Genomic DNA, 14492 nt, shown 5'->3' with positions numbered 1-14492 from the left:
TTTTTCCTGACTCGTCAGCCTGCTCGCGGGCGTAGGCACGCCACAGTTTTCATGCGGCTCTTGCGTCAATTTTCCTTATATTGTCTCTCCCAGTGGCAGAGAGCTGCATCTGCAATGCAAGTGTCTCCTCCCTGCCTTTTCGCAGAGTGTTACCGCAGGTTCATTCCAAGAATTAGTTGTGGCAAGGCAGATGCTTGAGGCAAAGTTTCTGGCAATTGAGAGAGTTTGTGTGCGTAAATTAGGAAATGTTGGGTATCCGGCCCTGGAGCCTGACATCTAGCTGACAGTATAAAGGAGGTTAAGTAGCCTGCTCCGTGCTTTCCAAAGGAGAGAGAAAAATGGACTCCGATGATTCTTTTCCAGCCCGGTGATCCAATACCCCTCCACTGCGCCTCTTCTGATCGAATACTGCCTTTACCGTCTCGTACTTCGACGATACAGAGACCCCGCCTGGCCTCACTTCAGTCAGATGGGATGTACCTGGTGTTGACTCCCCCTCACAGTTGACTCCCCCTTTGAGGGGGGTGTATCACGGCACTCGGACCATCTCTCTGGTTCTAACCTATCCCATGTATTAGTAAGATTCCCTTGTCAATGGGCTAGTCAGCCCGGTACTCACAGTCCGGGATGTAGGTCACATCGTTAGGGCCGCGAACCCATTGACAGAAAGGGCATGCGGCGTCTATGACGAGGGAATTGTTCCCGCTACCGCACTGGGACTGCCACTGGGTAAGCAAGATGATATTAAGATTGTTTCTCATCACTCACGCAAATCCAGCGGATGTTCTGGCTGTTCTTCGAATGCTTTTTCTTATCCTTGGAACCAGAGTGTCCGATATGGACATCCGTGGTGTTCCTCGTACTGTCATGGTGTTTGCTGCCGTGGTGCTTGCTACCACCACTCTTATGCTTGTGATCGCCCATGGTGGAAGTTGACGCTCGGGTTGTGGTGGGAAGGTTATGTAGTCGATGTGTTTGTTTGGAATTGTGTAAGTTGGCAGGTGATTCCGATCCCTTATTTGGTCCATCTTCCAATCCTCTATTTATATTTCATGTTGATTCATCTCTGACTCTTACACTCCAGCGTCTCGAGGCCTAAGCCTGGCAGTGCTTAGTTCAGGGGTTACCGAAGATGAGGGCATACCGAAGCTCAACTGACTGCCTGTTGAGGCTTTTCCGTCTCGTGGCCTGGGATGAGGCGAATGAAAGGACCTACACGCAGAAGCGAGGGCCTTTGCTTTGAGGGCTGATGTCGACATTTGGAGCGCCTCGTCTCGGAGAAAGATCTCGCCAGGCCAATTGCATTACACCAATGCGTTTTTTCTGATTTATTTCCCACGGGAGAACGCTCGGATTGGTCAACTGCCTTCAGAATCACATGCGAATAGTGGAATCTCTGAGCCCCCCTAGGGTCCCAGGAACGTAAAACAGCGAATAACAGCCATGGCCAGGTGAGTTTTTCCAGAACTTCCTGGTGTATTTGACTCATTGGCCTGAAAATGTAATAATTCCGACAGCATTGGACAGCGAGCCAGGTAAAGGGGAATTTCCAGTTGCGGGAAGTGGATCAGGTGTGATCACACCCTGGGCCAAGAGGAAACATGTGTGTTGTAATTTGCCCGTATTTCCTCCTTCCTTTCTGAGTATCGGACTGGTCAGCACAGAAGAGAAATCCTGGATGATAGAACGCCTGGCATGGCTGAGCTATAATCTGGCCTCGCCTCGCCTCATATAGCTTCGTAATTTGCGGTTGAGCTGAGCAGGTCTCTGGGCACAGTCCCGTTCGCATGACCGAGATTTCCTTGCTTGCGGCGAGATCGAGGGCAAACTCTGAAGGCGAAGCGGGATCAAGGGGCCTCGCAAAGCTGAACGCGGCACGATCTCGTGTCCGTGCTCTTACCCGCCTTCCCTTGGCGGGCCAGCCTGGTTGCCTTCCTGATGAAAAGGTGACCGAGCAGTACCGCATATGCTAAGACTCGAATGAGTTGCGCCCCTCCATCGCCTGGCAGCGCAGCCACGAGTGGTCAGCGTGAGATGGTTTCCGCCCCCGAAGAAGCAAGATACACTCTTGCGTCCTTGGAACGCCTCTTGGAACGCCCATCGTAGGCGTTCTACCTCGCAAGGCATGGCTGTAGCCCATATTGTCCTCAGAATGCCCCGTGGATGGGTTTCTGTACTGGTGTAGATTCAGCATTGTATGCGATTGGTGACGTCGAGGTTGCTGGTCAAGTGATGCCAGACGTCTTTCCATCAGCCATCCGCCCTCCCCTTTTGTTGCCATCTTAGCAAAAGCCCGACCGTTGCCCCCCTTCCAGACTTCCATTTCTAAGCGTAGTTGTCTTCGGCAACATTGGTTTTCTTTCTTTGCTTCCGTGCTGCTGCTGTTGTTGTTGCCGTTGTTGTTGTTGTGTCGTCTTGGCAGGCTGCTGTCATTGGACAGAATATCAAGCCATCATGTTTGGGCCTCGGGCAGCCAGCCATCTGCCTGGGATTACAGGCATCGAAGGTCTCTTTCTTTTTTCGTTGACCCCATCCTGTAAGACCTTCGTCTACCTGCTGTACCACTCCGAAGACGCAGGAACGTCAAGATCGGATGGACCTTCTGATGTTCTTATAAGAACATTTGAACTCAGGCTGCGATGCAGATGCGGCTGAACGTCAGGCCTCTCTACGAGCGTCATTGGGCGCGCGTCATGCGGCTCAATCCAATGCCGTTCATGCGGCTCTTCCAGCCTGATACTGACAGTATGCCACTTGGCGTCTGGAAGGTGGTGTTGGTGCCGCATAACTGCAGCCTTCTTCCGCCAATCCCGCCTTGCGAACGACACCCATCTTCGAGTATCGACGAATCAGAGTCAGTGGCTTCGGTTCGTGCACATGTGTCTTTATGCCGCGTATAACGCCGTCTTAAATCACGAGAGCTTCTGAAAAAAGAAAGTCAGGTCCGATCTCACTAGGACTACTGGCGTCCAGCCATAACGACAACTTGTCAGCTGAGTTGTGTACACCACTTCGTCCTTGGCTACACCTAAGGTGAGAAGCTGAGGATTTGAGCCAGCCTGAAGATATCATTAGCATGGCATTGCGTGCGGTCGGATGGCACAACCGGGCGGATCTACACCAGGATGGTGTCAGACATGTTGATCAAGTGATGGTCCCTTTAGGACTGGAGAACGGGATATCCCGGTGGTTCTGAAGGAGATTGACCCCTATAGTAGCTGTGAAAGATGTCGGGGGACCCCAGTAAGTGTACAAACCATGGTCATTGCAACCACGACGATTGATACGAGCATCATATGAATCGAGCAACACTGGGGATAGCCACTGCCCTGTCCGATGGGCCTTTAGTGGAAGGAAAATCAAGATAAGAAAACCCATCGAAGGTCGGTGACCCCTGAGCTCCAAACCGCAGCAGGGCTTCGATGTGGAGGGGTTGGGCTGTCATAGTAAGGCTCCTCGCCGGATTTCACCACATCTGTATATTGCTTACTATATCTAGAAGCTCATATACAATAACATCAGCATGAATTAAGAGTCCTACGGTTGGATGTGTATTTCTCTCCGACGCCCCTCATTCCATATGATCACATCGCTATGATCTCCGCGGTGAGCCTGGTCATCAGTACAGGGCCTGTATGGGCTTATCCAAAAAGCCATTGCATCCCAGCACAAACTCCTCTTCGACCTGGTGTATTGCTTTCATCCCCGGTCTTCGCCTAGAACACCGTTATGGCATGGCCACTGCCATCAGATGCGTTCCAACCTCTAGCCAACAGATATCTCGTGGCCACCTAGGGGTCAGAAAACGCCCAAGACCGTGGAAGCAGCTCGTATGGATTAGAACCAACGACAGCAGAAAGCTTCTCGATACATGCGGAAGAATCCAGGGGTAGGTACCCTGCCGAACGAACTAGATTTGGGCAAACTACTAGGCATATTATTTCAGCCTGCAGTTGGCAACTCTACAGAAAGGCACGGCCGGTGTGGTTCGTGGCTTTTGCCCGAATGATCTTCCAACACCCCTCAAGCTATGGCCTTTTCGAATGGCACCTTATAACAGGCAATGGATTAGGTATTATGTGCAAAAACAACAGTTCCTGGGGCAGAATGAGCTCGTTTGCTGTGGATTGTGCCCAGCGTATAATCAGTTTGGAGCCCTTGAGAATCTTAGGGGCATAAGTGACCACGGCTTTGTTGCGATTCAAACCACAAAGGCCATCATGCAATTCAGATAGACGTTGCCATGCCATTCTTTATTGAACGAAGTCTTATGATAGTGTGTTCCACCTTGGTCACCAAATAACGAATCCTTGTGTCTGGTTTCTATCCGCCAATACTTATAATTGGTCGATATCTCATCGTCTCAAGAGCCCCTAGAAGGTCAATAAACCCACCTGATAGGATACCTTTAGCAACAACTCTGAGCTGCATTAAAACAACTTTCATCGACATAAGCCAACACCAATCTCTAGAAACATGGGCTGGCAGGTTTTCCTCAACGAGTTCGCCTGCGGACACTTCGAGGTCCGGCGCTCCGTCCAGAACCCGTCGGTGGAGCTGCCGAACAGCGGCGCCAGCGTCAAGATGAACCTGCAGGTGGTTTCCGGGCGCTGCAAGAACTGCCCCCCGCGGAACTGCACGGGCATCGTCGTCTGCTACAGCTGCGGGCACCCCCATTCCGCCGGCGTCGGCATGTGGCGCTGCCACCAGCAGCAGCCGGGCGCGGAGCAGGACAAGAACCACACCCACCAGAGCCCGAAATACCTGGCGGTGCCGATTCCCGAGCCCTGCGACCGGGCCTCGTGCGACAAGAAGGTTCGCTTGCGGACGATCCAGTCGCTGAGTGCGAGCACGGTCCGGGGGCTCGAGGCCAAGGACTACTCGCGATGGGCGCCCGTCATTCCTCGCGCCAGCTAAAGAGAGGTAAGAAGGGATTGAGCAAGGCAGATAGCAGCAGAAACCTTCTTTCTTGCTCTGCGGGCCATGCGGATTAGCAGTTGTCGCGATATATCCTGATAGTATTAGCGTAGATGGTGGATAGGCGGACAACACACAGAAATTTGTGATGGAATGCAAAGCGCTTACCAGGCTTGGCTTGTTTTTTTCTGGCTTGTCCCCTAATTTAACGCCAGACAGGGTCTCGCGAACCGCGCCAGTGACGTCACAATGCCGCCAGGAATCATGGAAGTAGTAGTTCCGCTAAATGATAGGTGCAAAACGATTGAATCTGCGACATCATCATTCGTTGTCGTTCCCCTTTCCGCATCCTCTCTCTCCCCCTTCATCCACGATCAAAAACTGCTGGAGTAGACCATATCTTTCTTGGGCGGGTTCTTTCGTTCATTGCTTTGCATGCGACAGTAGAAACTACACCACACACGACAACCAGACAAACCAGCCAATCTCTGTAAACAACACGCGCATACGCCCAATCGGATTTTGCCAAGATGGGTTTCTTCGGGATGACCCTCGCATATATTGCGTTCTCTATACTGCACTTCTTCCAGTTCGTCCTGGCGCTCGTCGTCTGTGGCCTCTATGGAGTCGACCTTGACCGCGCGCGCAAGGCCGGCAAATACACCGATGGCAAATGGGTAAGTCAAGCTCAACCCAGCCCTGCTACTATATCATTCCCAGACGACCAACAGCCTGCTTCTGTCCCCACTTGGGCCATCCGGATATGGCGGCCGAATAGCACACACTTCAAACCCTGCTTGTATCTGTAAATCAAACGGTCAACTAACGGTGCAATCCCCCAGGTCTTCGCCGAAGTCGTCGGCGCCCTCTCCGCCCTGACGGCCGTCCTGTACTCGGTGCCCTTCATCCTGCGCTTCGCCGCGGTGCCGGCCTGGAGCTTCGTCGTCTTCATCCTCTGGGTCGCGCTCTTCGGCCTGTTCGGCAACATGTACATCAAGGAGGACGCCGAGGGCAACGGCGACGTCCAGCGCATGAAGAACGCCGTCTGGGTCGACCTCGCCAACATGCTGCTGTGGTTCATCGGCACCGTCGCCGGCGCCGCCTACTGGTGGGTGCACAAGGACCGCCACAGCCGCTTCACCGGCCGCGCCGAGCTCGGCCGCGGCGCCTCGACCCGCTCCTCGGGCTGGAAGGCGTAGATGATTTACCTCAAGTCATCCTGCTCTTGCGGGAAGAGACATACCTACTCGCGAGAAGAGACATCCTCTCGAGAAAAGAAATGTCACGAAGGAGGGAGAAGATGAAGGAAGGAAGGAAAGAAGGATCCAGCGAGACGAGGTCTGGATACGATGGAAGCGGATATCACTCTGCAGCGCGGCCAGCCAGCGACGACTCCTTTGGCGTTTTGCACGATACCACGTAAACGACGGGCATGTTTCACGCAAACTCGAACATATACCATTTGCTTTTTTTTGTTACCACAAAGATTTTGCTTTCTGGCAGAATTACGAAGCGGGGAAGGGAATTGGCAACAGTGCTTTCTTTCTGCCCCCTATAATAACTTAATTTTGAAAATATTGAATTATCCTATATATTGATGTACTTGCAAACCGCGTGGCCCAGTCTTGCGGCTCGGTATCCGCTGTTGTCCGCAGGCGTATCTAATGAAACCAAACTCGTCTCGTTCTCGGCACCGAAAGCGGAACGATGGATGTTCTGCGCCTTCTTCTGGAAGGGTGGAAATATTTGCTTTCAATTCCACCGACTAGTTACCTGACGCTCGGAACCTGGATTGAGGCTTGGCTTGCTCGCTGGATTTGAGGCTGTTGGCTGCTCCTCGAATGCTTGGCTACGAATGGACGATACGAGGGGCAGGGCGAGTCGGCGGGATACCCCCGCCCGGGCAAATTTTAATCGGGACGTGAACAGTGCTGTCTTATTCAGAGTGGGCGCTGATCTATCTATGATAATATTGGAGTTGACGATTCTCGATGCCGTACAGTAGTGCTAAGTGTGCTTATTCATGGAGGCGTATGTATGTAGCTACTTTCATGTGCTACTACATTGTGATTGCTACAGTGCGTCATCCTCCTCCCGACTCCTTCCGCTGGCAGAAGTAACCCGAGGGGCCATCATCTCATTTGCGCCTGGCCTCGAACGTAATCAAACAGGAACTTGAGATGGTGCCATCAAAACATGACCATCATAAGCTTAAGAAAGACAGTTAGAAAAATGACCGGCGGCAACGGCGGGAAAGCCTAGTCAAGACGAAGGCGCCGGGATGATCGTTGCCAATTTCAGGGGCGTCGTGAGGGCATATGGCGGGCGCTCTCTCTTTTTTTCCCCCCCTCCCCTCAAGCCAAGGGTCCCTCCCTCCTAGCGTGTGGTGGGCTACCCACGACGTCATTAGGGATCCGTCGCGCCGGCTAAGCAGCAACGATAGTTACATTGGCAGATTTGACAACCTGCTTGACTCGGCGACCAAGAAGGGGCAGGTGGCAGGTTAGAGAGAGAGCGCGCGCACGCGAGAAAAGAGACCTAGGGAGACAAGGGTCCGAACATGGGGAAATCTGCAAATGCAAGCGGAGGGCAGGGCATCTCAGCTTAGCCTTGGTCCACCTTGGGAGAAACGACACGCCAAAGCGACCTGCTCTTGCCAAGGCATGTAGTATTATGTCGTCGCTCTGACAGTGACAGACAGCACTGCACTCCATGAAACCTGGAATTACGTCGGGAGGTAAATGATGAACACGTTTGACGTCGGGCCAAAAATCTCTCATCTCTCTCTCCACCAGAACCGCGTCTTTTCGAAACCTTCGCCCCCCGAGGGTTTTTCTTTCTTTCCTCATAGAGTTATCCCGACAACTTTGCAAGCAGGTATCATCGCTGTGCGCAGGCATCGTTGGGCACAGAGGGATTGTAGATCAATTCCCACACCCCCTGCAAGAAGGCATGGCCCCTGCCCACCCCCAACTTCTTCGGCGGCGGACGGTTAGCCTTTTGGAGGGTGCGAGGGTGCTACAGTAGTCAAGTCCCTAGCCAAGCGTTGATCAGCGACGATCAGCGCCGAGCCGTTCAGGGAGGAACGCAGTAGGAGAGGAGCCTCGGAGCACATCAAGCGCATTTCTCGCAAGAAAACCACACAGGAGATTACGAGGGGACGGGGGGCTTTGTCAGTAGCTGCAGGCCGGGTTTGATAACGGATTGATGAATCCAACCCAGCTGCCAGCTGTACCGCAACTGCACGAGCTGCTGTTTTGGGTGCTCATTTCGCCACGGGGGTTTGTGGGTGGCTGTTGATGAGGGTGCGGCTTTCGGGGTTTGATATGACGATGTGTGAACATGACTGACCCAAATAACAGCGCGACCACGACATGTTTGTGGGTGTGCCTGTCTCTCTCCCAGGAACTTGGAACGGCATGGGAATAGCAGCCCCAACAGCCAATATGAACGTCGACGGCGGTAAACGGACGCTGTTCGGCTCACAGCACTGCGAAAGAAGAGATCAGCGCTGTCGACCTGTCGGCCTGTCCCACCGCTATCCAGAAACCTCCTCCCACTCTCTCTTGACTGTTCTCCTCTGCAATACACAATATGGTGTCTGATACCATTCAACAACGGCTGTACATGTACGTACTGATAAGCTCAAGCATCTTACATGCTACTGATTGAGCTATCTTCCAAAGATAGATAACCGAGAAACGATTTACATAGACTAACGAACCCCCCCCCGGCGGCCTCATTCTTTCTTCTTTCCGCGCAAAGACGACGGTTCAGAAGACGGTTGCTCGTCCGCGGGTCATGAACATGTTTCAGCCATAGCCGGAAACATAGTCCATGTGGGGAACGCCATGAAACTCACATGCGCCCTATACCAGAAGGGTGCATGTGGCTTGTGTATCGTGGTATCCCCAGCATGCAATTCGAGGAAGCCGTCGATCAAGAGCGCAGATCCCTTCGTTGAGGGTGACTGGTCATGTCTTGTCATATGCGCGCGTTGAACTACCTAGTAAGTAGTAGGAGCTAAATATATTGGGACCATTGTGTGTGTGTGTGTGTAAGTAGGCAAGTGAGTGCAAACGGTAAATGAGTGTGTAGAGCACAGTACACTGCACTCGAGGGAAACACTGGCTTCTTCATGTTTGATGGTGGAAGCGATTGTAAACAACGTGAGGGAATCCCCAGTGGGCAGCTGGACAAGGCCGGGAATACGCCCTGGGTGAATCCCGCCATCATCATAGCTGGGTGATAGGATGCCGACCCCCTCGAATCATCACGCCTTTGCGCCAATCAGCAGAGATCCATGGATCGCGTATGATGACATCCAGCGAAACCTAACGCTAAAAGAGGCTCGGCGGGAGGCAACATGATAATCTTCAAAATCATGTTCGCCTGTTGCCTGCCGGCTCGCGGGCGGCGGGAATCGGTCGTATGTCTCAAATGGATGGGCCAAACAGCCCGCGATTGGGCAGGATTGGGAAGGGAAGTCCCCGGGTGGGTTAGTGGTGTACAAGTAGGCGTGTTGTCGAGATTTGACGGCCCTCTTGCCCTCGCAAAGGTCTGGTTGGTGATATCGACTACACTGTTCCACTGTTCTTCTCCTCCCCCCTTCTCCTCTTTCTTTCATTTTTAGGGGTCAAGGCAGAAGGTCAAGGGTCCTCTCAGCCTCGGGCGGGCGTGCTAATCTCTGCACGGGTTCTCGAGGTTGGGAGGCGATTGGCGGCCGGCCGATAAGATGTAGCTCATATAGAGGACTACTACTACATGGGCAGCGTCCGAACGATGGAGATGATCGCCGCGGCGAGGGAAAGACTTGGCTCATTAGCGTAGCAATTGGCAACCTTCGCGCGCCCGTTCATGCTTTTGAATGTGGCCGCTTCAACGAGACTGCAGCTTGGTATGAAACCATGGCTGCAAGCCTTTCTAGGATAGGTAGATGCATGTATGTAGATTGTGTACTTGACTCAAGTTGGGCTTTTGGTTATGTATTGTAATCCCAAACGGTAAGAAGTATATCCATATGCAGCATGTATGGATGTTGCGTACGTACTGCAAGATAAAAGAAAAGTTTCATCAAGTTGGCTATGTTATTCAAATTTGTTCATTGCGACTTCTATGCTGTTATGGTCTAACCGCTACCCACCTACCCAGACCTGTGGTTTTGATATTTACATACACTAGAAATCCATTTTCGAGCTGGCAATTCCGGAAGCCTCGCTGCAATCTCCCTGGTTGCATGTTTCGACGCATTGTTCCTACATGATTCCAGTCCAGGGTTTCTAAATTGCGGCAGCAAAAGGGCGGACCTTGCGTGTGCGTTGTCGCGGGCAGCTGCAAAGGCATCCTGTTTGTCGTTGCTCTATTACCTACATACATGATTCTTCCCTCTTGAAATCTCCAGTCTCCCTCACCCAAATGCGGAGCCCGTTCCACACCGGAATCCCAGATATTGGCAGTGGAGACGGGCAAGCGCCCAACGACGACGATCCAGGTTGAAATCTGAATCACTCACAAAAGGCACGCAAGCCCTGGCAGACCTGGGACGTGTTGCGGTGTGAAAAAAAAAAAAAATCTCGGGGTGCCTTGACTTATTCACGAAATTTACCTGCTCACAAAGAAAAGACGGACGGCGAAAAGAGTGAGTAAGCAGGCTCGCAGACAAGCAAAGCAGGCAGTCAGTCCATAACACCAATACCAAACCCGTCGACCAAAAACATCGAAGTCACTGCCGACCCTGAACACACAACGAGAGACCCTTCATCAAACCAACACTGTCAACTGCCCGGTCAAATCTATCACTGCCCTCCACTTATTACACTACTACTGCTGCCGTGTGTGCACCACACCCACATCCCCATCCACACACACCACACGCCTACATACGCACACACACACACTGCACAGTCGCAACTACAGCTACAGTACATACAACTAGGCCTAATCTGTGGCTACCCGCAAGGTTGTCGCTGTCGTCCAGTTGCTGTTGCTGTTGCCCACCTGCCCACATGGTCACGCCTTCAACACCGAGACAGTCCAGGCAGCATCATTTCCTATACTCGGATCTCGTATCGTGTCATTGATGTTTGACTCGTCTGGTTTTTGTGCAAGCCAAAGTGCAACTCACTTCTCGGGTCATCTGGGAGGAATCGTCTATATCTATGATATAGATGGTCGTTGACCGTCGCCCAAGACTGCCTTCAACAACAGAACCTCGCTCATTTACGCCCTGTTTCTCATCCTGCTGTCCCCAGAACAATCTCCACCAACTTGACAGTGACAGCCGTCGTCTGTTTGCAGCATCACCTGACAGGTACATTAGGGAATTGCGTGGGCAGCCCGTTCCGCACCTCAGTCGAAGCAATGGCGAGCTTTGGCCGATCTCTGAAGCCCCCGTCGTATCTTTCGACCATGGGGCGACGCCCAGGCATGCCGGGGCGGTCGATGTCGAATACTTCCGAAGCCTCGTCTGCGCCCTCGTCGCCCGGCGACTTGAACGCCGACGAAATCTTGTACTCGCCCAAAGCGTCTCCCAATCCGAACAGCTCGGGCCTGTCTCGCCGCACTGGAGGAGATATGCATCTCAAAGTTCCCGGTACGTGTGTGGCTTTCTCTGTCTCTCTCCCCTCCCTTTTCGATTTCCCTGGAGTATGCGAAATGACTATACACAGCCCTTTACCCGCTTTCCATGGATGGTCGTGTGTTCGCTGCACTTGCTACTTTGGGTCAAGCGACCCGTTCATTCCAATCGCACCCCATAGCCTAACCAAACTTACCTACCTCCTACCTACATACCTGCATACCTACATACACTCTGCTGCTATCCATTTCCCCGGGCGTCTCGTGTCGTCAAATAAAGGGTGACACCAGAACGGCATGGTGGCTTTTTTTTTGGACCATGCCGTTCTTGCCGAAGCCGCTGTGCGGGCGGGCAAAGCTGTCCAATCCGTCCCCGACCCGGGGCCCGTTATCCGACACAGGGAGGGCTCGAACGGTGATGGGTGGAAAGACTTGGTACTTTGATTAGGGATCGGGGGGGATCTGGCGCAACAGGGCCCCCTCCAAAGGTACCCTACCTACCTGTCTTGGTCACTAGCACAGTTGAGCCGCCCGCTAGGTTCGATTCGATACTAGAGCCAATCCTCTCTGGCTGTCGGCTGGCCCTCCTACCCGGCTGGGCTGCCCGCCCGCCATTGTCCAACCCCCCCTGCCTTGCCTTGCTTGCTTGCCTTACCTTACATGGCCTGCCCTCCTTAACCCAGCGGTTACATTCATTGATTGTCGCTAGTTGGCTCGGCGGGGTTCCTCATGCCAGGCCATGCCACCAGCGCACATATTTCTCCTCGCTTGGGCGTTAGTTAGCCTGGAGACACCCACATAATAAACCAGGGTCTTGCTCGGGGTTGGCTTTTTGGGGAGGGGACTTGTCACTTTCTTCATCCAAGCCAATCCAGGGACCGCGCTTTTCTTCAAGACCCGTTTGCCGTCTAGCATGGGATTCCAAGGTTTCCCCCCCCTTAGTGGCCTGATCTTTTCCATGGCTGTTCCGCCGCACCTTAAATACTGTCAACTGTTCATTTGCGTCATGTACTGTGACGATGCTAAGGCCGTTGGACGATACAGACGATGCACCCGTGGATTCTGCGACTGACTCGCCTATAATACTAGACTCCCCCAGATCAGTTCGCAGCCGCCCAATCGCCATTGAACTGCCTGTCCCAAAGAAGATTACTTCCAGCAGCTCATCTGTCTACACCCCACCTGCCCCATTGTCTGCTCGGGGTGATGTTCCTGGGTAAGTCCTAGGTCCCGTTTTCTGTCAATCATGCACTCCATGCACCCTAAAACTTATATATCCAAGTTTTTGGCTGTTTCGTCGGCATCGCGACGGTTACTCCCGCCTGATCGATGCTACACCGATTTCAACCCCATAAAGCAATACTGATATCTCAGCAACAATTCGATTGCATCTGTTTGCTGACTTTTCTGTAATTTTTGCAGTGCCTATTTTCCTTTTCACGAAGAGCAAAACCGGGTATACCACAGTCATCCTTTTCACCTAGACGCCTCTAAAGCACGGCAGCGGTCGATACAGAAAGCCTCCCAGAGCCGCTCGTCAGAACAGCAGCCTGAATCAGCGCCCACGCCCACCGTGACTGGTCGAGCGCCTTCCCCAGCTACTGAACCAATGCCCTCTACGAGACCTGATTCTTCGTACACGGCGCCTCCTGCAACTGTCAGTATGAGCAGCGCCAACACCCCAGTGGCCTCCTACATTCCCAGCGGGGTGCATGCCAGCCCCCTACCAATGGGAAAAATACTACCCCTCCAACTATGAGAAGCGGAAGGAGGAGAAACGGATGCAACAGCCACCAAGGCCTGTGGCTGCGAACTCCCAATCTATGAGTGTGAAGTCGGACACTCAAGTTCCCATGTATCGACCGGACACGACCTCCCCGGTGGGCCATTCCCGGAATGAATCCGAAGCCAAACGGAGACTCCAACAATACCAGCGCGACATGATCGCCCAGGCGACGCTCGCACTCAATGGCGGGAATGTTAACGCGGCTGCCTTGAATGCGATACAACTTCGCAACATGGGCTTCACCAGCGTCACCAAGCCCAACAAGCCGAACAAGCCTCGACTTGAGCCTCTTGGAAGCCCTGGCCCTGTCACCCCTATGGAGTTGGAGAGTGCCGATGATGGTTACATCGGGGCTCGTGTTGCCTCGTCTGGAGATAGCGCGCATATTGAAGAGATCGCGCGTGCTATACGAGCAGACGAAGAGAGAAAGCGACGCGAGGGGGCCAGTTCACCTGCTGTCGAGTTGTCGAGCTGATCCCTCCCTGCATATTGCATCATGTAGTGTGCCATTCTGGGATAGACAGCTGGATGCTCACAAGCCGCCATTTACCTTCTACGTGTTAAACCACATGGTTTGACTTGCACTGGGAAGTTGTCATGACCCAAGTTGCTCGACGAGAAGACGGCAAGATCCGGAAGACATGGCCAACAGACGTTGTTGACACCAGGCAATTGCGAAAGAATGAGTCAGGAACCGGATGGTCGCGTGTGACCGCCTCTTGATTCACTGGCTCTTCGAGATGCTGACGGTCTCGATGTATGTGGGGAGGCGGACAACGCCGTTGGGAACCCCATGAAATATGGGGATATTTGCTCGTATTACGATACAGTTCAGTCGATCGATCAGGATTTCTCTCTGATCCGGGGAGAAACCCGATGATTTCGACCTTCTCCCACCCCCGCTCGAAGTCCGTCGTTTTGCGGCGCATGCTGCGCAGGAACATGGTTCCCGGATGGATACCGTGGCTTTTGATACCCCCCTCTCAGTCTTGTTTTCTTTTACTGTTCTGCACTGATTGACCGAGGAGAGGGAAAGGGAAAGGTTAGGAAATGGGTTTCAGGAACAGGCTGGGCCCCCATATCGGGCGGCCTGCAAATCAGCAGAATGATTGAGGCTTTTTCGATGCATTTGTTGCTATAGATAGATTTTCAACACGGACAATTTCGTGTTACTGCTTTCGTTGCTGGGATTCGGTGTATCACTAATAGGAGT

General features: G+C 52.9%; 5 protein-coding genes across 5 annotated transcripts; 3 read left to right on the top strand and 2 right to left on the bottom strand.

Moving 5' to 3' along the window:
- Positions 1-557: 557 nt before the first annotated feature.
- Positions 558-924, bottom strand: PG985_010606 (uncharacterized protein; the record flags this gene model as incomplete). The annotated part of the gene is made up of 3 exons (XM_066830374.1): positions 558-562; positions 620-719; positions 769-924. The coding sequence occupies 3 exons, from the start codon at positions 922-924 to the stop codon at positions 558-560; spliced, it is 261 nt and encodes an 86-aa protein (XP_066681056.1).
- Positions 925-4476: 3552 nt separating this feature from the next.
- On the top strand, positions 4477-4917 carry PG985_010605 (uncharacterized protein; the record flags this gene model as incomplete). The annotated part of the gene is made up of 1 exon (XM_066830373.1): positions 4477-4917. The coding sequence occupies one exon, from the start codon at positions 4477-4479 to the stop codon at positions 4915-4917; it is 441 nt and encodes a 146-aa protein (XP_066681055.1).
- Positions 4918-5447: 530 nt separating this feature from the next.
- Positions 5448-6116, top strand: PG985_010604 (Uracil phosphoribosyltransferase; the record flags this gene model as incomplete). The annotated part of the gene is made up of 2 exons (XM_066830372.1): positions 5448-5594; positions 5760-6116. 2 exons carry the CDS (start codon positions 5448-5450, stop codon positions 6114-6116), a joined length of 504 nt encoding a protein of 167 aa, XP_066681054.1.
- Positions 6117-11216: 5100 nt separating this feature from the next.
- On the bottom strand, positions 11217-11792 carry PG985_010603 (uncharacterized protein; the record flags this gene model as incomplete). Its single annotated transcript, XM_066830371.1, has 2 exons — positions 11217-11479; positions 11726-11792. The coding sequence occupies 2 exons, from the start codon at positions 11790-11792 to the stop codon at positions 11217-11219; spliced, it is 330 nt and encodes a 109-aa protein (XP_066681053.1).
- A 720-nt stretch (positions 11793-12512) lies between these two features.
- Positions 12513-13754, top strand: PG985_010602 (uncharacterized protein; the record flags this gene model as incomplete). Its single annotated transcript, XM_066830370.1, has 3 exons — positions 12513-12709; positions 12916-13150; positions 13179-13754. The coding sequence occupies 3 exons, from the start codon at positions 12513-12515 to the stop codon at positions 13752-13754; spliced, it is 1008 nt and encodes a 335-aa protein (XP_066681052.1).
- Between the last annotated feature and the right edge of the window lie 738 nt (positions 13755-14492).

This window comes from Apiospora marii (assembly GCF_038362585.1).
Source record: "Apiospora marii strain CBS 49790 chromosome Unknown utg000007l_segment0_segment0, whole genome shotgun sequence".
Taxonomy (NCBI): domain Eukaryota; kingdom Fungi; phylum Ascomycota; class Sordariomycetes; order Amphisphaeriales; family Apiosporaceae; genus Apiospora; species Apiospora marii.
The sequence above is the reverse complement of the archived record's forward strand: the minus strand, read 5'-3'. Positions and strand labels throughout refer to the sequence as shown.